Here is a 27,021-nt window from a genome sequence, read left to right on the forward strand (position 1 = left end):
GATCTATTGGTGTTGAAAACCCAATTGAGGCAGGTAAATTTATCATCAGCATCAAAAACAATGTACGTTTTTACTTTTGATGCAAAATGTAATCATTGCTGACGTTTCAAGATTTCTTTTATGGGGTTCAGACACTACATCTTGCACGTACGATAGTTGTATATGAGCACGTTGCTGGAAAACACGCATTTGTTACGAGTGCTACTTCGAGAAAAAAGCTATCACATGTTGGTGTACAAATATTGCACTATAAACCATGGTTACCGGTGGCAACGGCTACTCAGGAGTCTGCTCCTGACACGTGGACCTATGCTCTACTAGACACCCCGGACATCCTCTACGTCTTCAAGCCCTCTGATGGATCAAACTTCGCATTGGTTTCAGAAGGTTGTTATTCAATCCCGTCGGTCATCCGCGAGATGCTCCGAGATATTGACATTCCCAAGCTTATACAAAGGTACAAGCAAGAAAGACAAAAATTGAAGTCAATTGCTCATGACGGAGAAGATGAATAGATGCATCATTTTTGTTCTTTTGTCTATTTCTTTAACATCTTTATTTGATCACACTTTTGATCCAATCACATTCCTTGTGAACTCACATTCCTTATGAACTCACAATCCTTACAATCCTTGTAAATTACATGCTTGCTATGAAAAAAATCATAATCAAAAAGTTTTCATATGCCTAAATTTGCTTTTGATTGCCGCTGCAGCCGCGAAACCCGGGTCAGCGGTGTATTTAGTTGGGCGGGCCGGGTTCCAGCCTCGGGTAGCTGGATCCCGGCCCCGAGTAGTGACGCTGCCCAGGCTGGGTGAGGTTTGTGACGAAACACGTCGGAATCAGGGAATTTTTTGGGAATCGACCGGCGTTGAGGTGCCCCAACGTCGGAAATCTCGTCACATACCTCAGTAGGCGCATTCCTGGGTCCTTAAGAAACTGATAAGAAATCATAACGTAGAGCACATAAGAATTATGTAAACTTCAATCAACAAAAACTCAAACTATAAATCATTTAAAGTTTCATTTCCTCAAACCTTATGATACCTATCTGCAGATCTCTTACATATCTGTACATATCCAACACAAAACTTAATCTTTTTTCTTTCTAAAGAAATACAGCGCTTCATGGAATTATCGGGTTTTGCGCTGTATGTATGTACATACATCTCACGTTCTTGAGACTCTATACATATAAGTATCATCAAAAGCAAAACTAAAAGGATGAAAACTTCATCCGAATTGATCAATGACTTTGCTTTTACAGAGAAAAAGGAAAAAAGAAGTTAACAAAATTGATGAGGTAGATAGCTCAAGATTTGAAAATACATTTGTAGATATTAGTTTTGAGAGATTTGTTTTTTTAAATGTGCGATATTGGTACATGGTAAAGAGATAGAAAGATATCATAAAACGAAACGATAATGTCAACTGCTTATAATATAAAATAAAGAATTGAAGAAAAAAAATGAAGATGAAGATGAAAATGAAAATGAATTGATAACCGATCTTAAAAAGTGATACTAAAAATACAAACCAAACCCTTAAAGATCCTACAACAATAATTTAATTTTCGAATCCTACTTTTAAAGAATTTTGTGTTTTCTTACATCATAAAACGAGAATAAGAATCCCAAATAGTGGCTGTCACAACAGCTTGATGATTCGGGTGATTGTGTCTAGGATAAGTTGAATGATTAGAAGATACTTGAGAATGATGACTTTTAAAGATCCCTTCAAGATAGGCATGATGTAAATGATCAGGTAAAGTTAAATTGTTATTACGAAACAAAGGATCAACTGTCATAAGTCTATAACGACTAAACATTTAAAAAAAAGAAAAAAAAGAAAAAAGATCAGAAAAGGAAAGAAGTTTAATTATTAGGTTTTGGAAATCAAGAATGATGATAAGAGGAAAAGGAGAAAAAATATCTTACCATACTGGACAACTTGGATTACGTTCAATCCATGGAATTATACAACCTTCGGCATGAAACAAATGGTTACATGATAGTTTGATTAAATCGGATGGATCATTAATAGAATCCATACAAATAGCACAAGTACTTTTAGAAAGTGAGTTCAACTGATTGCCTGAATTTCAGAAAAGAATGTTTGGTCTTGATCAATTAACGGTCAAAACATTTCAAGGGTCTGACATTCTTATGAGAGTTTTCAAGGAGCATGTATGCTAAGGGTAAAACTAAGAAATTATCGATAGCTTATCAAATTGATTTAAAAAAGAAAATCATGGTACACACCTGAGATACTACCCGCTGGGTGGGTATCAGAATATGGGTTATGTCCGAAATGATGGCTTCCACCGGATGTAGCTCGTAAGCTGGCAGGAAAGGTATGCACAAGCGTATCATTAGATGTAACAGTTGTTAAATCTATCCTGGGCTGTTCAAGACGATGATGATTGGGTTGTCGAAAAGAAGACATGATGATGTGAGTAAGGAGCATATAAATAAATAGATAAGAAAGAATAGAATAGATGATTTTTTTTTCCCAAGAAGAAGTGAATAGAAGCAAAGAAGAAGAAGAAAAAGAAAAAGATGGGCACACCAAACTTATGGACGGACTTCCAACTGGTGTGGACAACCTGTGACTATCTTCAAATGACGTGATGAGACTCGGAGTTGCTACCGGTTTAAGTACCGATTCATGCGGTGGGTTCAAAGTAGATAGGCCGGTGTATTGTTGTAAGTCTGACAACTCTCGATCAGATAAAGATTCTCGATGAGATATGAAAGTAGAAGTCAAGCCCCGGAGATCTGTCTCACGCTGAAGGCTAGTTGCGGGGGAAAGCAGATCGGAAGTTGTAGTAGTGATAGTACTACTTAAGACAGGGTGAGAGTGAGAGTGAGAGTGAGAGTTGGACTTGTTGTTAGTCTTGAAGAGATTCCAAATCGTGCTGAAGAGTGAAACGAATTGAAGGTCTAACATTCCAGAATCTGTATTGATGTTCAAAAGATAATCTTGATCTGCATAAGGCTCAGAGGAACCATGTAAATGTAAGAGATCAGGATTAAAAGTAGTCATCGAGCTTGATAACTCGTATTCGAGGAAAGACATGAACCAGTATTGATTCTCTAGAGATAAGATTTCGAGTTAGAAAGATGTCATTGGCAGTGATCAGCTGAGAGATAGATTATCTTTAGAACAAGAAGACTCACATGATTTGATCAGATGAAACAAGTATCTTACGATAAGAACCGGATAACCGTTCTTGCTGATGACCAAGGAAATCGATTGTAGTTGAAGGGTTGAACAGAAAATCACCAATGATGGATTGGCCCATCGAGATTTTAAATTGGGATGGTGTGTTTATGAGTAGAAAGAAAGAAAATGATAAAGTCCTTTGAGAGAATTCATCCAAAGCTTGAAAAAAGGTATTCCCATTTGAGAAGAAGATGAAGATGAAACAAGGGATCAAGTAGTGAACTGATTGATTTGATCGAATTTCATTAAACTCATCATCATTCTCCTAACTGAGTCTGAGAATAGAGTGGGTTTCATTTTACAATTCAATTCGCATCACTTTTGATTGGCTCAAATGTCCAATTCAGATTGACAAATGGTGCACAAGGGGAGTTTGCTAATCGGTCATAAGTAAAGCATTTCAACAAAGTCAACAACCAATTTGTACTTTGATAAACGAATTCTTAGAAACGATGATGTCATTCTATGATTCTTTGTAAGATTGGTTTGTTTGGATAAAGAAAAGTTGAAAGGATTCCAAATTCGATTGACGTAAGAAATGTCACTTACCTGTCACTGATCATCAGCCCTCGAAAACTCAACAACACCGCTCCTGTGATCCGGTGACTCACGGTGGCGGTGCTGAAGTCTTAACACCGGTGAGCCTAACCTGGCGGTGTTCAAATTGATTGAAAGTTACAAATATCATCGACTCGATTTTTCTAACTGTGCTCACTGAGTAGCAATCGATAAAGCTTCGGAACCATAAGCACAGCCAGCTTACACCAGGGGGTAAATCGCACCGCGCGATAACGGTTTTCGGAGCCGCTCAGAAACGTGTGACTTTTAATTCAGTCGTAGCGATTCTGAGACGTTTTCAGCATTTTGGTCACAAAGGCGGTTCCCACCACCGCACGATGCGGTGGAAGGAAACCGCCTTTGTGACCGCTGGTCACGGTTCCACCCACCGTGACCAGCGGTTCCTGGAGCGTTCTTTGAGAAACCGGAGGAACCGCTGGCTCCGGTTGCTCATGCCGTTCCAGGAACGTATTCGAGGTACACACCAAGAAAAGAACAGAACCCCAGGGACTCGAACCCCTGCCTGTGGCCAAAAAAACACTAAACTCAGGGGCATCACTACCCAGATGGACTATAGCAGCCATAGCTACAGGGGAGTCTTGGCCGCTGAAGAAAACAAAAAACAAAACAAAGAAAACTAATCTAAATCTCACTAGTCAGTTAGGATATTAGAAAACACATTAGAATCACAAATCACCACTTATGCCAAACTATGTACTTCAGTTTCAACCACTTATAGTTCAAGTGGAACTTTAAAAGTCTCGGATTTCTTACCTCTTTTCTCAATCAAAACAAATCTTTTGATTTGGTTGATTTCTTTGATTTTCTTTGAATAGCTTCGATTCCTGGTATGAATTCGATAGTAGGAATGATTCAGTCTCGTAGAAGAAGAGATACTTTGATTTTGGCTTCAGTGGCTGGAAGTTGTACTTTTTTACTCTTACTGACAACCTTTAGATGATCAATTGGATTCTGAAATTCGATTTCTTTTATATTCTTGGATTCTTTTTTATTTCTCAAAATCTTATGGCCTTAAGAATCATTTGATTTTGGTTTTTTCATAGATTCTTTATATACTCTATGGTCCCTTTTCTTTCTTCCCATTTACCTTCAGAAGAGCTCAGACTTGCAAACATTTGCAAGTTACCTCAGTCTTGCACACAGGATAGGGGAGACCGCCTTTGGCCCGCGGTGACCGTTTCCACACGGTTACTGTTCAGTTCGACACCGATTTCAGCCGGTGTTGAAGAAACTACCTCACCACCGCATCAGCCACCGTTCTCAAACGGTGGCTGACGGGGGCTCGTTCCTGAACCGTTCGTGGAACGGTGTCCGAAACGGCATCGGCGACACCGGTTCCAGCGGTTCCTGAGCGGTTCTATTCACCGAAACTTTGGGAACGAAACTGGAGCCGGCCGAGGCCGAGGACCATTACCCCCTGGTGTAGCCTTGTATGATGATCGGCGGTGTCTTCATCGTTATAAATAAACAATACATTTCATGGCAAAGCACATAAACCAACATCACTTCATCTTGCGGACTTGCGTATGATATTTTCAATCTTCACTATTACTGTTGTTCCCAAAAAGCTTGCCACATCGACTATTTTTCAGTCGAGCTGGCGGTCCGTGCGCGCTGTCAGAAACAGACAAGAGAAGCGATCACGCAAGAGGAAAAGAACCTCCCTGTCACAAAATTCCATACTCGAGAGAGAGAGGGTCAGGGAACCCTCTTTTTGAACAAAATGGCAGATCTGTTTTGAAAGCTGGGCAGAGCCATCTTCCACCAGCACCATCCAAGAATTGCACTCGACCGCTCAAAACATCCATAACTTTTTCAAACCATCAATTTCTGAATTTGCCGCCATAGCTGGGCTTCAACCGGAACACAAACTATCCGTCAACTCCGATACAATGAAAAGGACCATAACTCACTTTTTTGATATCTTTTTTCTCCAGATATTTGTGTACATCTTCAACCAATCGGATGTCATCAACTCACTTCTTTTTTTTTCATCTTCAACCAATTGGACACGGCGATTTGTAGTCTTCTTTTGGTCATCAACTTGCTTCTTTGATTGATATCTTAATTTTTTTCAAAGCTCGGTTGTAACAAGTGATGGATAGAAAAGAAACAAACAAGATCTCAATTTCAATAAAGTGAATCAAATCAAACAGATAACAAACTGAGCTAATTGATGTTCTTTCCAACTAAGGTCGAGTTCTTTTCAAGCGACGTCCATGTCTCGTGTTCAAGAAATCACAAGACATGGACAAGTCTCTTTTCAAAAAGTCAGAGAGGTCATCAAATTTGTTTTCTGAAAGGTTTAGCGATCAATTCGGCATCAATTTTTGGACCGAATCGAGGACACCTAAGCAGAAATTAACTCTCAGCAAGAGAGACAAAGGTTTATGATCATGTTTCAGAGTAGATAAAAAGGTTAAAGCACCAATTGATTGAAGCACTTGATTTGATTCAAGTCAATTGCTTCAAATTTTTATTTGGGGGTTGATCGGTTCAATTGGCACCAATCAAATAATGTGGAAAACAAACATCAATCCCATTTATTTCATTTTAGCAGTCTATGTATGTACTAAAGTACAAAACAAACTTGCTTGAAGTGTTAGTGATGCTGTTTATGCATCTCGACTGACTTAAGTAAAAGAGACAATCATAATTTCATTGATTGGTTGTAATGAACTAAAGACAAAAGGAAAAAAAGGTTTTGAAAAGCGAGTTTTGAGTCAAAGGTCCACAATTTGGCGGTGACGAGGATTCTCGTCGTCAACACGCAAACCCCGCCGCAGCGCGCCGCGTTTTGGGCCTGCTGAGACCGCGCCGGGATCTATCCCAGTGGCTACGTAGCCCACCGCAGCGCTTACCCCAGTGCGAAAAAAAATTCTGGGAGCGCGGCGCGCCATAATGGGCCCCAGCGCGCCGCAGTGCGCTGAAAACGGATTGATCTCACTTCTCCATACGAACAAAGACTAACTTGTATATAGATTTCACTATAAAGACTAACAAATATTTTGATTTCACAATTGTAGTAGCATAATTTTAAACCATGTAAATGGTTAATCTAAAATCTCGATTGCCACCCTTTTTCTCTTCTTACTCTGATCCTGCACGTATGTATTAATGTATTTGATAGCGTCCCCATAGTCACCACCTGGGTCCACCCCATCCTTGGTCCATTCGCGTGAACAGACGGACCTGGTAATCGTTGATGGAACCAAACCGCCCCGATCTTGCGAGCAGACATCAGCTGCACCAGAGAACACACGTTCCGCCGCGCAAGTGGTACCTGATACTGCAAGGTAGTCCCTTGCCAAGTTTGAGAGTACAGGAAACACTACCTGGTTTTCCTTGAGAAGACAAATAGTTTAGTTACAAGGCAAAGATGAAGGGTGTTTGGCTTTCTAGACTCACATTCCACCAATCTAACTCAGTCTTTGATTTGTTGAATTCTTGCTGACCCATCAAGTAAGATTCAAGTTCAGCTTCATGAGCTGTCTGGGTAGGATTCAAATTGGCGCCGGCTGTGAAGTCATTGAAATCGTCGTCGTCGTCGACTGGGACAGGTGGGGTATTTGAAGGATCGTTGGCTGATTGTTGCTTGGCTGATTCCAGTGCCGATGCAAACTCCTTGGTGATTAAGGAGGACACATGTTCCTTACGTTCAGGATAAAACTTTTGAAAAAATGCCAGTCGGTATCGAGGGTGCATAACCGTGGAAAGTAGCAATGCATCACATTCAAGTGCCTCTGTGAGATAAAGATTCAGCTGATTCAACATAACTCCAATCATGTCGTCGAGGGGTTTTGACTTTGTTTTGCTGCGAGAGTTGACGAGAGCTTTTTTGATTCGGTTGTATTCCACGAGGACCATTGAACCAGAAGGGAAATCCCCCTCCATGCGTTTGGTACCTACAGCAAAAATCTGCAAAACAAGATGTCAATGTGATGCTTTCTACTGAGGAAGGAAACGACAAACCTCTAATATGCCATTCAGAGCTTCAATCGCTTCCCATTCATCAGCGTGAATGAGGGTGCCTTTGAAAAACTTTGTCTTCTTGCGATCAGTCGCGAGCATCTTGTTCACGACCTGGGGAGGATAGCAATGAGAGAAAGATAACAATAGATGGCAGAAGATGACTCACATCTTGGGCAGCACACATCCGAGATCGTGAGTTGTAAATCATGTTCCAGCGTATTCCGTATCCTGCAATGGGGGTCCAATGATCCAGTCCAGCTTGCTTGCAAAGACCTCGGAATTCTTGGCGACGCGAATGAGATCCTGCTATCTTTTTGCTGACAAAATCGACCTGATTTAGAAGTCCAGGTAGGTCAGCTTGGGTACTATCGGCCAGGTCAAGTAGCTCGTGAGTTTACCTTTTGAACTGCGGTGGCGAAAACGTTTGCCTCGTGCTGAATAGCTATTTCCTCGGCTAACGTGTTGAGGTCTTCATCTTCTTCAGAGGCAGCACCTTCTTCTTTGTCTTCAAGTGATTCATCTTCATCATCATCATCGGATTCGATTTCGACTTCTTCGTCCCCGTCATTAAGCTGGAAGGTAGGAATAGGAATGGCCACGTTGGCATCAGTGGTGGGCTTCGAATGTCCGGACTGGATTGAAAGCGATTTCAATCCAGCTTTCACCACTAATGCCAACTTGTGGCAGTAACATCTTGCATGCATCTTAGCGCTATCCCAATCTACCGATTGATCTGCTGCACCAAACATGACTTCCATTTCTGAAGCCATCGTGTTGTTGTTTGATCCGGAGTCGGTTGTCTGGCCAAGAACGTGGATATATAATTAAAAATCAGTTTGATTTTTTAACATCAATGATAAAAAAAAACTTATCTTGCTGTGTAGGTTGTGACGGATCAGATATCTCGCCACAGGTCGAGCCAAAAGGGCACCGTAATGATTCCATGCCACCATCTTGAGGGTTAATAGAACTTTCTGATAGGTGAAATTCGAGTCAATGTAAGTGGCAATCAATGCGATGAACGCATATCGATTACCACGGGTGGTCCATACATCGTGGATTAACCAAATCCGACTGGTGTTTTGCTGTACAATCAAAGGTAAGCTTTGTGATAGTAAAGAATAAAAAAAACATTAATAGAAATAGAAAAGGCTTACCGCGAGTTTCCTTAGCACTTCCGAATGAAGTGATTTGTAAAATCTCTTTGCGGTTTGAGCTGCCCAAGTAGGTGATCTCACGTCAGCAGATGTATTCGCCAAATGAAAGGCGCCTCTGAGCATCGTGTCAGAAAAACGTCTCCAGGCCAGAGCGTGTCGGACTACCCATATCACCAAGATGATATTCAGCATCTCAACAGTGAAAATCGGTCGGTCAATAAAGGCTTGCATAATCTTCCCGCTGCCTGTCTTCGATTGTTTGGCTTTCTGCAATTGTTGATAAGTTGCAGGGAGCTTCATACCAGACTTAATTGCTTTGTTACGACCCGAGCAAGGTTTTCGATTCTTATCGCCATCTCGATGTGCATAGAGGTTATCGTTTGATTTGAGACCTCGGGTGTAATACTCGCCACACCAGTTGCAAGGATAGGAACGTTTGAAAGTGCCAGTCTACAGAAGGTGAAGGGCAGGCTGTTAGAAAAAGAGTCAATCAAAAACACAAACGGAAATGGCAAACCTCGCCGTCCTTGTGCTTGGGATTTCCGAAGTACCGAAGAAGCTCAACAACGTCGCCCTTACGACCAGGCCGGCTATCTTCGTTTTCATCTCCTGATGAATCTTGGTCAACATCGATTACAACAGGAACATCTTCCTGGTCTTTCCCCTGACACAACATCAAACAAAGTAATCGAAGTTAACATATTGAATTAGACACTTTGATGTAATCGGTTAGAGAGGAACAGTGAATACGCACTTGTTTCTTGGGGGCAGTTTTTTTCTTCTTACTGACCGTCTGACTGTTACTACTGGTAGCAGTCCCAGCATCCTCTCGAACTCGTTTCTTGGACACTGCAGCAACCTTGGGGGATTCGGTCGTGGGGCTAGTTGCGCTTGAATGACGAGCTGGGGTGTTTGTAGGGCGAGATGAGGGGTTCTCGCTGTTGTTTGTGAGCCTACGACGTGAATCTGAACCGGTGAACACAAAACCTGGAGAAGGTTGCTGTGGAGAACGGGTCCGGAGCTGACGAGCTGGGGTGGATGGTGGAATCCTGAGTGTGGCACCTGAAGATTGAGGGGTGGACGAATGAGAGGTCATATTGTCTATCAATTCTGATACTTGATCGGACTTGATACTAATAGTGTAAGTGAAAAGAAAAAGTAAAAACGATTCAAGATAAAGGGGAAGTTGAACTGGAGGGTGATCGAAAAGAAATTTGTTTGTGAGATGGGTTTGGGCGTGTTCCAACAAGAAGTGAGTGGAAATCGGGAATGGGATGTAACGAGACAACAGCCACTGTGGAATCGATCTATTAGTACTGATGAGAAGTGAGGTAGTATGATAAAAAAAACTTACTGTCACCCTGAATTGATCCATCTTTGAATTCCTTCCCAATCTGGAAGGAATGTTGACAAATGGCTGCTGAGATCGAAGGAAGGAGTTGAGCTAGGACTGTCGAGGGGTCTTAGAGGACAGACTGAGCCCCTTACTGCACCCCAGTCCTCCCACTGGGGTCCCGGAAATCGGACAGCGGCGGGGTCGGACCGCAGGAAAACCATGCAACGGCGGGGTACGACCCCCGTGAGCTTTCTTTGAACTGAGGGCCCGGAGGGACCGCAGCGCTACCCCCGCGGTGCCTCAGTTTACGGCGGCGGGGTTTGCGTGTTGTCGTCGATGATGTATCTACCGTTTATAAGATTCATTTTTTTTGATGAAAATCACTTGAAGTTTAAAGATGTTTTTGAAAAAGTTATGAATGTTTTGAGCGGTCAAGTGCAATTCTTGGATGGTGCTGGTGGAAGATGGCTCTGCCCAGCTTTCAAAACAGAATTGCCATTTTGTTCAAAAAGAGGGTTCCCTGACCCTCTCTCTCTCGAGTATGGAATTTTGTGACAGGGAGGTTCTTTTCCTCTTGCGTGATCGCTTCTCTTGTCTGTCTCTGACAGCGCGCACGGACCGCCAGCTCGACTGAAAAATAGTCGATGTGGCAAGCTTTTTGGGAACGACAGTAAAACAACATAAAAATCACAGCCCATCACCGCTAAAATCTAATTATATATCATCGCAAGCTATGCAAGCCTTTGCAAGGATCACGTTTAAAGGTTTGAGCGCATTGGTGCGCCGGAGTTCTGGCCTCAGAGTGCGCGGGTGCGAGGCGTACATACGGAGATTTTTGACCTTGAAGGGCACGTTTGGGCCCTTTGAGTATCCACAGTGGCGGCCCCCAAATTGGGGCTACTGCTAAATATAGCAATAGGGGTTCTGATTTGTACTGCAGTGGCAGCCCCTATAATTAACCAAATATTGAGCTTCTGTCACCAACTTTGACTGGATAGCAGCAAGCCCCAAAATCAGGCTCCTTGTCCTTTACCATTTACAAAAGTTTGTACCTTTTGAAAGGTACAAAATTTCCAACCCCTGGAAGTCAATATTGTTTTAAGTTGAAATTCACAAAAAGCTGTAATTTGTTTGGCAACCAAAAACTAGTTGACCATTTGAACTCTTCAACTTTGAATTCTTCTTCTTTTCATTTCTTGTTCCAGAACCAACAATTGCTTAACTTTTTTTACTTAAGACTCTTCTTTTCTAGAGAATCAATCAATCCTTGAATTGTTATGATTAAATTTACAAACTTTCCACAAAAAAACCCATAGAAAATTGTTTGTCTTGCCAAATCAAATGTGTTTGGCTGGGTGTTATTGATTTGATGTACCTGAAATTCAAGTGCATTTTGTTGGTACAAAATGTCTTCTTTCAATTTTTCTCCTTTCTTTTCCATTTTTTTAATCAACATACCTTATACTGCATTTCACATTTGGCAAAAGTTGATTAAATCTGACCAACTTTGATCATCATAACCTCTGTTGACCATCATCCTAACATTAACACCACCATTCTGAAACCATGTTGGACTCTGATTTCTTGTCTGACAAAGATCAATTAACATCTTTGTCCTTGTCATCATCAGCTTCATCAGACCACAATGACACAATGATGGAGCTTCTCATGGGTTCTGCTCAAGACTGTATCAAGTTAGCAAATCATCCAAAGCTTCTGTGTCAAACATCAGCACTTACAGGTGCTATGTATGCACATCAGGTTCATGAAGAAATCCCAGTAAGCATTCAAGAAGTATGTCAAATGAACAAAGTGGCTTTTCATGGTCTATTGAGACACCTTAAAGGACATCTTGAGGATCCAAACCACATCACTGTCCTTGAACAAATGACAATCTTTTGTTTCATTTTTGAGCACACTTGCACAGATGCCCTTGCCTCAGAGGGTTTCAACATTCTGGCAAAACAATCTCAAGATAGTACAATAAAGTCATCTTGGCTCTCAAGGATCTAGAGTCTTGCTTGATCATCCAGCCCAATCTGCAAACTCCAATCCCATAGTCTATTGTTAGCACTCCAATAATTTATCACTGTTTTCAAGGATGTCTTGGAGCTATAGACAGAACTCACATTGCGGCCATTTTCAAGGCCAAACAGGATCATCATAACATTTAATCCCAGAGACGGTTCGCTTACAAAACTCGACAAAATCCACCATTAGCGTGATATTCGAGTTTTGTCCACGGTCAGAAACCCGTCTTTGTGCATCACTTTGCATTCACTATCATGATCATTGCCAATCCCAATCACAATCCAGCGGATCTCCAAATGTATGTATCTCCCTTGCCAAAACTCAACGCAAGTTACTCTCCAGTTGCTTGAGAATGACATGTGATTATTTGCCAATCAAGGGGGAACGGAACCTCAGCAGATCCAATGACTCTACCCTTACCAACAGCAATAGGAGAAAGATTAAGATCAGATGACGGAATTGACACCACCACCATCACATATACAAAATCAAACAATCATATTGGATTGTAGTCAGTTTTATTTCTTCAATCTGATTCTTTCCCGGACATAACTGAGGACCCTGGAATACCCCTACCGAGGGTACTGACGAAAAAGGTAGGATTTTGCCCGATTTTTTGCAGTAGGTTACTGACGAAAAAGGTAGTTTTTTGAAAATTTTTCAAGAGGGGTACTGACTAAAAAGGTAGGATTTAGTGAAGTTTATTGATCTCGAGAGTCGACAGTGGCTCAATAGTCAAAGCTGTCAAATCTTATGAAATGCATTAGTTCAGAAAGCGACAACAGGACAGAACTGACAGAAGCTAGAAGCTCTTCCAAATCACTACATCTTACAATTTGAAATTGTACAATATTGTGCGACTTTAGACTATTGATGTATCTATAGTATTGATTAGTTCCCATTTATGTAATAGACTGTAATAGTTCTCTGTTCACATGCTTCTTGTTACTCTTCTCCCTCAAGTGATCTTGGAACTTGTCTTGTTTTGATTTTTTCAGATTATCGTTTTTTGCTCTCCTATCTAGCCTCAAAAATGGTCAAAAGAACTTTAGAATCAGCGGCAGGAACATCTAATGACATAGATGAAATCATTGTAATTGAAGATGAGTCCGAAAAGGATGGGTCCGAAAAGGATGAATGCGGAAAGGATGAAAGCAAAAAGAATTCATCCAAAATCATTATCATTGAAGATGAATCTGAGAAGGATGAATGCGAAAAGCAAACCAAGAAGACTTGCGGTAAGACACCTCAAAAGGATGTCATCGCATTGTGTCCGTTGTCTAAGCCAAACACTCCTTGTACTCATTGCAAGATAACGGAAACTGTTTTGCACAAAACACTCCATTGCCACTGTGGAAGCAAGATTGTGTTAATCAAGGGGCGTGTGCAATCTGCGCTAGAGCACTGGGAAAACAGTAAGTATGGGTCTCTTTTTAAGACAATATTGATGTAGACTAATTCAGTTTTGTTTTTCTATCAGAAAAATGTACGAATAGAACAAATACGATCCGTTCCAATGCTAGCCTCTCATCTTGGGTGACTACAACCACGATTAAAAAAAACGCTGTACAAAAGCCTTGTGCTGGTCTGAATGATCAAACCTGGAAACGACCCACCGCCAAATTTTGTATTGAGAACTGTATCAAGCACTCACCTACGCCTTACCACGGGGTGAAGCAATGGAAAGTCTGTTTTCGCCTTTTTAAAACTACTCACGAAATCTTGCTGTCGGACGAGCAGCGCAAACAACTCCACGCCACTCTAGAATCCGAGGCAACGTGGTTGATCAAGCGGCATGGAAATCAGGAATCAATACACTCACCTAAATGTACTCGAACAGTCATGACCACCAAAAGTATTTCACTTCCTGTCTGTAACGAATGTGAGGAATTGAAGCATCTTCAAAGCCTCATCTCAGCTCTTAATGTGTCATACACAACTGAAGAGAAGATCAAGTACATTGCAAAGATCTTTATGACAGGTGACCAATTTCAAGCAGTTTTAATCAAACATGCCGAGCTTCAAGTCCTTCAGAAGTCGCTTGAAAAAACATCTAAAAAAGGTGATGAAGAATTCTGGAATGCTATTGGTGTATACGGAAAAGCCGGCTTGTTCAAGAATCAAGAGGTTGTCCGTGGTCTGATGATGGCGGTGGGTGTGCGAGCAGAACGTGAATCAAATGGCAAGTCGATGCGTGGTCGTTGATTTGATTTTTACTTCAACAACTTCCTCACAACTTTGGCAGCCATCAGCCCTCAAGCTCTTAGGCTTTTCAACGACAACTTTGCTGGTCGTGGGGCCCGCAGCATGCGTCAAATCCGAAAGCTCCAAGGTATGCAACTCAAAGATGGTCTACACCCGAATAACTTCAAGAGACTCGCAGATATACTAGCTGAGCTCGACTATACCGGACCAGTTACTGCAGCAACTGATGAGACTGTTTGTGTAAAGGCTATGCGTCATTACAATGGCTACTTAGTAGGAGCACAAGGCGGTGATATTCCTTTTAGTGACGGTGATGAAATTGAGCGTTTGGTGAAGTCGGCAGTCACCAATAATCAACTCTGCTCCAAAGTATGTCCCCTTATTATTTTTACCCTTTCTTTCGGAGTAAACTTACACACATTTGATTGTCTTCAGATACAAGCGTATACTATTCAGATTCCCTTACCCAATATGTCAACATATGTAGTTGCGATAATAGCAAGTCGTAGCCAAGATAAAGCCAAAGACCTGGTTGAACAACATCTCGAGTTCATCAAAAATTGTCAAGAAAGTGGCATTCACCTCCTTTCACTTGGATCAGATGGGGCAGCTACAGAGTTGGCTGCTCAAGAGCAACTTATTGATTCTAGAACAAGCTATCTTACATATACAAATGAAGATCTAGAGGTCTACGTTCGAGTCCCTCTTTTTGGCGATGAATCACGTCCGATTGTAATGATTCAAGATCCAAAACATGCTCGGAAGACGGCAGCAAATCAACCACTGTCTGGTGCTTGTGTAATCTCTTTTGGCCGATTCCATGTTGACATTCAACAGTTGGCTGTCTTACTTGAAGACGCAGGTAGTCCGCTTTACAAGCGTGATGTATTTGACTGTGATTGGCAGGACGATGGTCGCACATATCGTATGTTCTCAGCAAAAACACTGGAAGCAGCTCTTAAGCGTGAAGAGTGCATCGGATTATCAGTCTATCTGTTTGTTTTTGGAGAGATGGCAGATGCATGGCTCAATCAAAGCATAGGACATCGACAACGTCTCCGTTCAAGCTGGACAGCCGAGTTTTTCCTCCGTATCTGGAGAAACTACCTCCTCAAGCGACAAGATCAACCAAACTCACTGATGAGTCTATCCGCAAATGGGATTTCGCCTCAAAGCTTAAAAATCTTTCCAACTATGGCAAGCCGTCTACTTGGACTCGTCATTTCACACCAAAGATACTACTCTGATGTACCGTTGATGCCCTGGAAACACGGAACCGAGCCAATTGAGCATGTTTTTGGATGGATGCGCGTGATATCGCCAAATTTCACAGTCCTTGATGCTAGACAGATGGTCCGAAAACTCCATGCTGTGGTTAAAAGCGTTATGAGCGGAATCATCAAAATATCAAAATCAGAACATTTACATTCTGGTAAGACAATTTTGGATTTTAATTTCAAAAACGTTGCTAATTGGATTTCCACTATAGGCTATGAATTTGCTTTTGCCGATGAACCGGATTCTGAACACATCGATAGACTCCGTTACTTTCCCACTGACCAGGAGATCACGTACGACTTGACTGTGGCTAAGAAGAGAGCCATAAGTTTGGCCACTTTTGTTGGAATGCATGATGCTTCCATTGTTGATACTCCTGTTACGTTATCTGAAAACCAAGTCGCAGAAGGTAAGTCTAGCATCCATCGTGCGTAAACAGCTTGATTGAACACTCTCTGACATTAACTATCTCAAAGACATCTCAACTTGCATGGCTGGAAGCTATGATGTTGTGTATAATCTCGGTCCGAAAGATTCTTTTGAAGAGGCTGTGGCCGCCGCCGCAGAGGCTACAGATGAACAGCAGCGAACCGATGATCTTCTCTCTACTATACCAGAAGATATCGATCAACAGATATTCAACAACGCCGCTATGTCTTTGTCAACACTCGTTGGTCCCAATGATTCAAGCTTGTCTGCAGCACGCAGTGAAGCTGCACTGGCTGACTTGGCCGGAGCTGACCACAATATCAATACATTAGTATTGAACAATCAAGATGGCATGATACTAGAAGAAACTAAGTTACTTCAGCTACGAGTTGCCCACGACAGTCAGGTTCAAAAGCATCAGGGAAACGAACGGGAAAAGATTGATATCAACGACTTACGCAAGTCACCAGGAGAAGCTTTGAAGCCCAGCGAGTGTAGCAAGCTCGTCGCCGTTGTAATGAGGAATGCTGAAGCTGCACCCACCGGTCTTTCACAAATCCATCGATGGAACATGAACGTGAAGCTCAACCTCTTGCATCGTTATCAAAATACCTCGACTCATCTTGACTTACCCTTTCAAGCCACTCTCACAGGTGGTGGAATCACCACCGAAAATCCAATTGAAATGGGCAAGTTTGTAGTTTTGATCAAGAACACTGTAAGTACTACATAAAATTGAAAGCGTTTAAATGACCAAACTGACATTGCATATGGCTGGTAGAAACTCTATCTTGGAAAAGTTCTAGCAGTATACGTTTACAAAAACAAAAAGCACGCTTGGGTCAAAAGCGCCAAGACTCGAGAAGAGCTCTCATACATTTCAGTTCAAATTCTTAACCACAACCCACTGTGATATCCTAAATCGGACCTTTCCCTTTGTTTCCTCTCAAGATGCGCTTTCGCGCTTTTCTACTTTTGTACTTTTTATATTCCTTTTCCACAAATGGCTATCTGCGATTCCTGAACAACGGATCTTATCAGATCCATCCCGATCATGGAGAATCCGACAACACTGGATTCGGCCAATCTCTCTTCTCTCATTGTCTTGTATCAGCGTGATCTCCGATCACTCCATGTTGTACCACTTCCCAGTAATTTCCTCATCCATCCATCAGTACAAGATGCTCGTCTATATAAAGACCTCGCATCTCCCTAGTAATCCAATCCCTAAGTTACTTCCTGCTTACAAACCGTACCCAAACTTTGTGAGTAGATCACACCACATACTCCATTAGCCACAGCAGCTGAGACACTGACTGCAGATGAGTGGACTTTCTCTCGAGTAGAAGCATCACATATAGTATATGTTTTCCTACCATCGCGAGGCTCTACCTTTTCTTACATAGGCGAAGGTTCTTATTCTGTCCCTCTTGTTCTACGTCGCTTTATCATTTCTATTGATAACCCAAAGTTTATTGGAGCATTTGAAGCCCAGTTGAAAACTTCGAAAAGCGCCCAGACAGAAGACTTAGAAGAGCAATAGTCATCAAAGAATTTAGTTTCTTATCGTTTGTCAATGATTCTTTTTTATTTAAATGTTGTTCATCGATTCTTCCAGTGTGTGTGGTCAAACAGACCTGTTGTTACAAAGAAATATAGTCATAGTGGGCCTTTTTCACCCCTCTCCGGGCTATTTTTTGAGAAATACCCGATTGGCGCCGAATTTTTTTTTACCGAAATGGTACTGACCAAAAAGGTAGGATTTCGAGATTTTTTCAAAAGTTTACCACGAAAAGGTAGGATTTTTGGTCAGTACCCTCTGTAGGGGTATTCCCGGGTCCTCCTTGTAACTGATGTCTTCTTTGTCGTCATCGTTCCAGTTATACAGAAGGTATGTCCTTTCGAGAAACATCAACAACAACCGAATTTGAATCCAATTGATCTAAACTCTTGAATAATCAAAAGAACCAACTAGCTATGACATCAGAAGTCGTCAATAGACAAAGTCAATCATCATGAAACTTAAAGACAAAATGAATCATTATAACTACTAAAACTTTTGATTAGATAGGAACAAGAAATGAATATTTCAAGGTATTAGATCAATTCAAATGTGATCTTCATAAATTTCTCCAAATCAAAATCAAACAATCTAATGAAATCGAAAAAAAATTAACAAAAACTGAATTAACTCAAACCATTCAATTTATGGTCAATCATCAAAGAGATTGTAAGTTGATTCTTACAAATTCATATATTCATCAAACAAGCAAATCCAACAAAACAAATTGATCATGACTATTTGAATTTGAATTTAGATAGTAGGATTAAGATATTTGATCGGACAAACTTCAATCATACCACCCACTCTAAACCTTTTAAAAACATTATTAAACAAATCAACATTCAAACCAAGTAATGAGATCATTGAAGCCATAGAACAACCAATGAGCGTGATCGGGAATTTAGTTCATAGTCATGGTACCAAATTCCATCACTTTCTGTGCAAAACCATTGGATCATTTTCTTTGAAATCCTCATCCAATGTTCTCTTTTTTGATTTTTCTTTCAGGTCTCATTGAATCGAAATCGTTATCACATCAATCTGCCACAACTTTCAACGATTTGATTCATTTATCTTATTTTACTACTTTAAGTTTAGTTGATTCAATTCAACCTAATATCATCGTCTTCAAAACATTATTACTGTCCTTTGCAATTCAAGTTTCAAATATGGTATGTACATCAGTTTCTGCACGTAATCGCCTTCATCACTTCTTGATCATCTCAATTAAGCTGATTGTACTGGACTCCAACATCCCAAATTCCAAGGTCTCCAAAACTAGCTCTATGCCATTCACAAGGAGAATGGAGAATCTTACAATCAAGGTATCCAGCCCGTCTTTGATGCATTGGAAGCCCGCCATTTCGATTCAGCCTGGAACTGGGTTCGTCAGACTGCTTTAGAGATATTTTTTGACATGTAAGTTGCTTTTCTTCTGAACTCACGCGATCTCAGCTGAGCTCACGTATCTCTGATTTGCAGGGCCGTCTGCAAACTGTTGATTGGGACATCACTGCCAAAGTGAGATTTCAATCTGTTGTGATGTCAATCTTTAGCTGATCGGGTTCACATCCTTAGTGTTTGGTGATCATGAAACGAGCCTACTCAGCTTTGGTAGAATACATGCGATATCATCTCGACAATACTTACGCGTCTATTCAATCCTCTTCAAAACCAACTCTGATTTCATCTCTGTAAAGCTCGATCTTCAGCAATCATCTGTACAGATCGAGTTGCTTATGCAGAACAAATTTACTATTGATATTTATTATCAGAAGCCAAAAACAAAATTAGTATACTTACTGCTTTAAGGATTTTAGATCTTCCAATTGATAGGAATACATTACCTCATGAGTGAATATTATGAATTCTAATCCATTTTTTTTGGCTAATCTACCAGATTTATCTGTTAGTTAAAAAGTATACATTTCTAGAAGGTTAGTCATTCATCCTTTTCTTCTTTGATTCTTTTTGATACGATTTTTTTGATCGATTTTTGATGAGTTTTCCTCCTTTTTCTTTTTTACGGTTTGGTTAGTATAGAGCAAGATACATTTCATCAGCCAACACATGAAGTGAATCAAAAAGTCTCATTTCGAATTGACAGAGAGACCGAACCAGACACTTGGGGCTTCATATCCCATAGAATCACAACCTACTCGTCCGAGCCCATTACCAATACCCTGCCACCATCATCAACTTAACCAGATGCAAAGAAGACGAGTCGGAGACAATCTCAATGAACCACTTGGCATAATCAGATTCACAAACAGATCAAGTCGCTAGGCTCCTTATCCTTGAAGGTAATTAGTGAAAGACCAACCAAATCCTTCAAAAGTAGCACATCAAACAAGTTGTGACAGTCTTCAACAGGCCTATCCTCTTGGTAGGTGCGAGTGTATCTGATGGTTGTTACTATCATTCAAAATATCAAGCCACTAAGCGTGACTTTATCCATCCAGGTTAGATTTCTTCACAAAGCTTGATCAGGTTTAACTGATGAAGATTATGTTTTTGGACTTTGTAAAGATACTTGATGGATTTGGAGGTCTTACAATGGTCTGTAATGTCAATTTATTGACATCTGTCCCATCAATCTGCTCAAGTCGAAACATTTTGGAAGAACAGGCTGGCTTAAGCTATGTCTACCTCATGAACGTCAACTCCCTCTTATCAGATCTGCTGTAGGAAGAGTGAGGACTCAATCTGCTTGTGGCGCTTAAGCGGCGACAGCCGGTTCTCCTGTTACCAGTACTTGATCAACCATGCAATCCAAGCTAAAACTCACAATCCACCCCCGGGAGTGATTCATCTCCACAGTACCCTCCAATCAAGTCAGTTTGGTCTGCGAGGATATTGAACATACTTCTGAATACATTCCAGCTGTCAGGGGAGCTAATTTATTGTCAAACATCACATCCAAACTACATTCATTATCATGGAATTTCAATCGGTCAAAACATAATCCACCCGCTCAAATTGCTACAATCTCAACAACACCTGTGGATTGCTCATATCACTTTTAAGGATCACCATTCAACATACAAAAGACACCAATCACCATCAATTGATTAGACCAAACAAGTTCTCTCATTGCCAATTCTCTTCTAATTAAACTCGTCAATACCCAGCATCAAACCTTACATAGAATCTTTGATTTCTCAACATTCCAATCCAATTCAAAACTACTCAATCCCATCAGAACATCAAATTGAATATTCACTTAATCTAATTAACCCATCAAAACTTTAACACCAATGATATCATCATCATGCCATCATCAAAGGAAATTAAAATATGTGTGTTTCCAGTTGGTGAGTATTTGGATTCATTGTAAGACTTTGTGGTTGATTTTGAATTGTTTGGGTCTGATGACTTTCTTCTTTCTGGCAGTGACTTAGACATACAATTGAAACAACATGTAAAAGAAAATCATACATATCATGAATGTGAGTAGTCTATTTGTACATAGATTAGCTGGAGAAGATCAGATGTATTACTTGTTAGTTCATATGGATTGATCGAATCAGATTCAAGCAAATTCAAATCAACACTTCAATTGGCTTCCAATTTTACATTTCCAAAAATTAACCAATCGACAAGCAAAAAAATTGTGAGAATCACGATTTTTTTGGATGAGGGCCTCTCTTGACATCATTTGACTTCAACAGCTTGATATTGAAATGTAGGCACTGATAAAATCATCAAATCTGTCCTTACAATATCAATCAATCCTTTTTAGTATCTATGAAACACAATGATCCCATTGCATTTATGTATTATCAAGTTCAAATGTTATAAAGCTATCTCTTTGTTAATCAACTTTGTTTTAAATCTGAACCCACCAATCAAACCCATTTCAAGATGAGAGAAAAAGGCAAGCGTGAAAAAAACAAATCATCTCCCAAACAGTATCAGCACATTCAAGACATCAATGCCCCATTAAAATTTAGAGTTCAGAGTCACAATCAGACAAATGAATGTCAAATCAATATAAATTTTGAACTTGTCATCATTATTGACTTGATGTATTAGCCATCAAAGCAAATTCAGCTCTAGAACTTGTTGCCACAATTGATCAAATCTATGAAGATGATATGCTCATCCATGTCACAGAGACAGTTGAGATGACATGTACCTTTCATATTGGATGAATACAGGAACCCCACATGAACTGATTGCTTGAAGTTACTTCCAATCCTTTTTAGATACATGTTTGTTGTGTTTAACATGTCTTTTTGTGTGCTACTGATGCGTGAAACCGGATATCTCATGTAACAAACATGTCAGTAGCAAGATGGTCAACAACAGCAACCTCAAACTTGTGGCATCTAGCTTGAGGATGTGTAGACAAACAGTTACAGTGATCTAACAAAAATGGTGCAAATGATTGTTTTCAAAGGATCCCTTGGTTTGTTTTCAGGCTTAAGTGATTGAATTGATGCAAGAGACTTGAGTTGATCATTTCACTGATCTCATTCTTTTGCTTTCAAGTTGTGAGTGATTTAATTGAGGCGCGCTGAAGTTTATGATTGAACTGATTCATTCTATCTCTGCAAACTTCATACAATCAAGAAAAGGCTTACCATTGTGATTCCATCAGCACTATAAAAGGGAGAAGGATCATTCAACATGTGCCATCATGTTATGCCAAGTTTATCATATCTAAACTACACATCATCCCTGATGAGTCAAACTCATGCCATCTCATATTCAAGCAAAGCCAAATAGAGTAATACTGATCAATCTCTTTACCTCTAAAAGATATATGTCTCTTCAAGTGGTGCTCAGGGTATAGGAGGAATAGTACCCAACATCTTCCAATAGTTGGTCATCCAATTTTTATGTACCCTAAATCCAAATTTCCATTGTCTAATAATTGATAAAGAAAAGAATCTGATAGAAAGAAACAACACTCTATTTATACGGATATCAAAGGTAAAAACATAAATAAAAAAGTAACTCAGGTCACACACAACCTATTCCCGATAAAGCACATATAACACATCAAATCATAATCATCTAAACCCAATGCATACTAAATGAGTGATTCTAGAACTTGGTGATCTTGAAGCAACCTTGAAGCGGTGTAACTTTGATGCAGAAGTACCAGAAGTCCTCAACGCTTTGAGTAGACTTGGAGACGAGTAAGCTAACGCACACATAAGGAATAAAAGAAAAAGAAACAATACCAGATTGAACACACACAATACACGCACACACAATCATCAAGCTACAAACAGGGATGATGAATACCAGAACAGATGATTTAGCCAATATCACTTTTTTGTTGCTTGATGCCGTTTGCCTTGATGCATTGTTTTCTTATGTCACTTGATATGCATGCCTCAGGATCTGTGGTTGAATGTCCGATTGGCTAAGTTGTTTCTGTATCTTTGCAGTGTAATTGCCTCTGATTTCATCTTATTTTGATATGATTGTTTTGTTTGGCTTTAATACCAGATTGTGGCCTATTTGAGTTGTACTTTTCTCTGTTCCAAGCTGTATTTCATGGCTTTGGGTTGACAACAGCGGCGCCCGCCGCTAAAATGCTAGTGATAGTATATTGACAGTAGTTGATAGATTGACCAAAATGGCGCACTTTCTCCCCTGTAGAAAAAGTATGGATTCAGACGAGTTAGCAAACATCATGATTAGAGAAGTATGGCGACTGCACGGAACCCCAAATCCAATAACCTCGGACAGAGGAAACGTATTTATTCCACAAATCACAAAGGACTTCAACAAACGTCTAGGGATCAAGATTCAATCTTCAGCAGTGTACCACCCGCAAACAGATGGCCAAACCAAAATCACAAATAAGGCAGTGGAGCAATTCATAAGACATTTCGCTTCTTACAAACAAGATAACTGGTATGACTTACTCCCGTTTGCTGAATTCTCATATAACAACAACTAGCACTTGGCCATAGGTGTCTCGCCGTTTAAGGCAAATTATGGATTTGACGTAACGTTCACCGATGTACCATCAAGCAAAAGGTGCCTTCCAGCTGTAGAAGGACAAATTAATCAAATCGAAGAAGTTCAAAGAGAACTGAAGGATGCAATGAACCTAGCACAAGAAAAAATGAAAAAGCAACATGAAACTAAATCATGAGAAACACCGGTATGGAAGAACGGCAACAAGGTTTGGCTCAACGGGAGACACGTGTCAACTACGAGGCCTACAGCTAAGTTTTCTCATCGCTGGCTAGGGCCATTCACAATCACCACAAGAATCTCAAAGAATGCTTACAAGCTAGAATTACCCAAGACAATGAGCAGAATACACCCGGTCTTTCATGTCAACTTATTAAGGAAATTTGAAGGCAGTAAGATTCGAGGACAGGATCAGATAGCCCCGCCGCCGGTAGTTGTAGAAGAGAATGAAGAGTTTGAAATTAATGAAGTATTGGACAAGAGAAAAAAGGGGAGGACAATACAGTATTTAATCAATTGGAAGGGTAATTACGGACCAGAATATGACACTTGGGAACCGGAGCAAGGGCTCAAGAACGCTAAAGAAGCAGTACAAGAATTCAACATCATATATCCAAAGTCAGAATTGAGATACTCAAGAACTAGGAGAAAGAAGTGAGGGTATGGCTTTTTCCCCTAGTGGGTTTTTTAATGCCACCCGTGGAAATATGTTGACCTGCAAGAGGAGGTCTAGACATAAAGGGGGGAGTGGTGTTATGATCCCATTAGTGACACTTGTACTTACACATCTGTGACATATGCGCTGAGCATAGCCAAGGCGCTCATGAGCAGCAGACTCTGGTCCTCACTTAGCAATCTAGTTATTGTACCAGAACACCCTGCGCCTTCTCTTGCATCTCATCCCTCTACGCTGGTCCTTACAACTGGCCTTGGGTTGTTGGAAGGTCACCAACCTAAAAGAGTTCCTACTTGGGGGAAGTAGAGGATCCAGAAGGGGCGAAGGTATTACTTACTTTTAATCAAGGAACAGATTAAAGTAATGAAGATATCACTAGTCTTATATTTATAAGACTCTTGATGTTACTTCAGTAGAACTTTGATGGTTCTTAAAAGTGGTGTGTAATAAAATGCTTGGGTAGAATCTCTGAAGGCTGAGAGAGGAGGAGTTTATATACTCTCCTCTCCAAACCTAACTGTAGTGATATTTGTTTGTATCACTACAGTGGTTTAGGGTTTAATTATTACTGTTAGTTATGATTATTATTAATACTACATAATTACATATACGTGTTATGTAATTTATGTAGTATAAACATTTTTAACTCTTGACACTGAGTTATGAGGTGTAATTAGTGTTTTATTACATATTACATATGGTTTTAAATGTAAACGTATATGCAATTAGGAAGTATGTATGATTTATTACAAGTTACATATGTTTTGTAAGGCCTATGTACATGTAATTAGTTGTCTAAAGGTGGTTATCTATGTTACAAGTTAGTCTTTGGGTACATACATATGTACCCAGGGCTGACATAGCAGCATCAGTAGTCTTTGTGTTGGTCGACGCCGCGGCAACATTGACATTGGAAATGGAAATAGCTGGAGTATGCTCTTCTGCATCAGAGTCGTGGAAAGGTCATTCCAGGCAAAATTTCGAGACTTATTACGAGTAGAATCTGGACGTGTGTCGCTAGTACGTTGAACATTGGCTGATCTGCTGGCAAGTGTGTTGATTTGCGATTGTAAAGGAATGGGGTTGACGGTGTTTGCGTTCAAAGGCACGTTTGTAGAGGTCTGTTTCGATACAACGGCATAACCGTTTGCGGCCAACCAAGAGTGGAAACCCCTGGGGGGGCTGACTTCTACGCCAGTGACAGTGTGGTGTCTGGGCGATTTAGATGCTGTGGATCAATGATATTGATAGCAAAAATTTATGGAAAAGAAAAATCGAGTATGTTAAATTCTGTAATTTTCATTTTAGGTAGGAACATCTCTTCTGAGGCATCATTTTATGAAATGGCTACACTCCACGTGGCTTTGCATCTGCGGCAACAACTAAGGTGGATCGATGTTCAAAGGAAGTTATTTTCAAAACAAAGCTTACACGTTACTCCAACATTATCTCTTGCGATTCAACTGGAAGGCTGCAACTCAATCTGCATCTCTTCGACGGTCGTAGAGGCATCTTTAGAAACAGGTGGTTGTTCTTCAGTTGAAGCCGAGACTCCAGAGGTTCCATTAGGAGCTGAAGTGTTGGTAGTTTGATTTTCACCGGGTATGTTGTTTGCAGTTTGGCTTGTTTTGTCTTTATTAGCTTCTGCTAATTGTCGAGCTGCAGAGGATGCTCGAGTTGTTATGGTTGAGGTCTTCTTTCCTCGACCCCTTCCCCTACCTCTACCTGAGTTGGCAGTGCAAGGTGCGGTCGTTCCATCACTCATATTAGTGGCGGCCGGGTTAGTTTGTTCGATTCCAGGGATTGGTTTGTTCATTTCCGGTCTGACATCTGCGGGAGCTGATCCTGCTCTATTAAACACTCTATCACATGTCTTTTTCAGTTGGGTATTAAACCTATCTAAATTACTTTCTACTTGGTTGTTGGTCGTCATTTTGTTTTCGATAAGCGATTTTTCAAATCAGATACTGTCGTTCCCAAAATGCTTGCCACATCGACTATTTTTTAATCGAGCTGGTGGTCCGTGCGCGCTGTCAGAAACAGACAAGAGAAGTGATCACGCAAGAGGAAAAGAACCTCCCTGTCACAAGATTCCATAGCCTTGAAAGAGAGAGAGGGAACCCTCTTTTTGGAAACCCCGACATGAGATTTTTTCCTCTTTTCCTCGCCCTCTTCCTCTTCCCACTCATCATCCACATCATCACTTCATCAATTTCAAGAATCTCGTCGAATACGGTCTTGAACCAGGTACAGCTATGGCAAACAGTGGATACACAACTTCCCACTACTGGGATCGATCCAACTCGAGGTTTGGTAATTAGTCTTGATTTCAATTTTAACCGATCCGATTTCTACAAAACTGTTCTCTCTACTCGGGATGTGGGTTCTACGCACAAGGAAATGCTTCTTTCTTTTTGTAAAATCATTGGATAACCTTGATTCATGTTTTTGATAAGAATCAACCATATGTCTTCCTTACCTTGTTTCTTTTTGGTGATAACAAACAACCAAAAAATTTCATTTGAAAAAGAAACTTTGTAAAATCTCATTTCATAAAGAATCACAAGCTCTTTGAATTTTTGATATCATAAAATCAACATACGTCCTTCTTCTTGTCTGGCTTGAGAAC

General features: G+C 40.5%; 5 protein-coding genes across 5 annotated transcripts; 2 read left to right on the top strand and 3 right to left on the bottom strand.

Annotated features, from left to right (window-relative positions):
• Nucleotides 1-1,212: 1,212 nt before the first annotated feature.
• Nucleotides 1,213-3,371, bottom strand: MELLADRAFT_118355 (uncharacterized protein; the record flags this gene model as incomplete). The annotated part of the gene is made up of 5 exons (XM_007417544.1): nt 1,213-1,820; nt 1,938-2,094; nt 2,262-2,403; nt 2,569-3,095; nt 3,180-3,371. 4 exons carry the CDS (start codon nt 3,076-3,078, stop codon nt 1,607-1,609), a joined length of 1,023 nt encoding a protein of 340 aa, XP_007417606.1.
• Nucleotides 3,372-9,423: 6,052 nt separating this feature from the next.
• On the bottom strand, nt 9,424-10,029 carry MELLADRAFT_94846 (uncharacterized protein; the record flags this gene model as incomplete). The annotated part of the gene is made up of 2 exons (XM_007417507.1): nt 9,424-9,597; nt 9,688-10,029. The coding sequence occupies 2 exons, from the start codon at nt 10,027-10,029 to the stop codon at nt 9,424-9,426; spliced, it is 516 nt and encodes a 171-aa protein (XP_007417569.1).
• A 3,304-nt stretch (nt 10,030-13,333) lies between these two features.
• MELLADRAFT_118356 (uncharacterized protein) lies at nt 13,334-19,336 on the top strand (the record flags this gene model as incomplete). Its single annotated transcript, XM_007417527.1, has 11 exons — nt 13,334-13,715; nt 13,781-14,389; nt 15,995-16,192; nt 16,260-16,757; nt 17,619-17,754; nt 18,093-18,103; nt 18,178-18,442; nt 18,531-18,693; nt 18,785-18,948; nt 19,059-19,160; nt 19,232-19,336. 7 exons carry the CDS (start codon nt 13,334-13,336, stop codon nt 18,210-18,212), a joined length of 1,869 nt encoding a protein of 622 aa, XP_007417589.1.
• Nucleotides 19,337-19,366: 30 nt separating this feature from the next.
• MELLADRAFT_94849 (uncharacterized protein) lies at nt 19,367-20,851 on the top strand (the record flags this gene model as incomplete). Its single annotated transcript, XM_007417508.1, has 8 exons — nt 19,367-19,428; nt 19,571-19,630; nt 19,711-19,713; nt 19,888-20,054; nt 20,131-20,238; nt 20,325-20,335; nt 20,383-20,469; nt 20,612-20,851. 8 exons carry the CDS (start codon nt 19,367-19,369, stop codon nt 20,849-20,851), a joined length of 738 nt encoding a protein of 245 aa, XP_007417570.1.
• Nucleotides 20,852-25,739: 4,888 nt separating this feature from the next.
• MELLADRAFT_112930 (uncharacterized protein) lies at nt 25,740-26,208 on the bottom strand (the record flags this gene model as incomplete). Its single annotated transcript, XM_007417543.1, has 2 exons — nt 25,740-25,774; nt 25,857-26,208. 2 exons carry the CDS (start codon nt 26,206-26,208, stop codon nt 25,740-25,742), a joined length of 387 nt encoding a protein of 128 aa, XP_007417605.1.
• Between the last annotated feature and the right edge of the window lie 813 nt (nt 26,209-27,021).

This window comes from Melampsora larici-populina (assembly GCF_000204055.1).
Source record: "Melampsora larici-populina 98AG31 unplaced genomic scaffold MELLAscaffold_74, whole genome shotgun sequence".
NCBI lineage: Eukaryota > Fungi > Basidiomycota > Pucciniomycetes > Pucciniales > Melampsoraceae > Melampsora > Melampsora laricis-populina.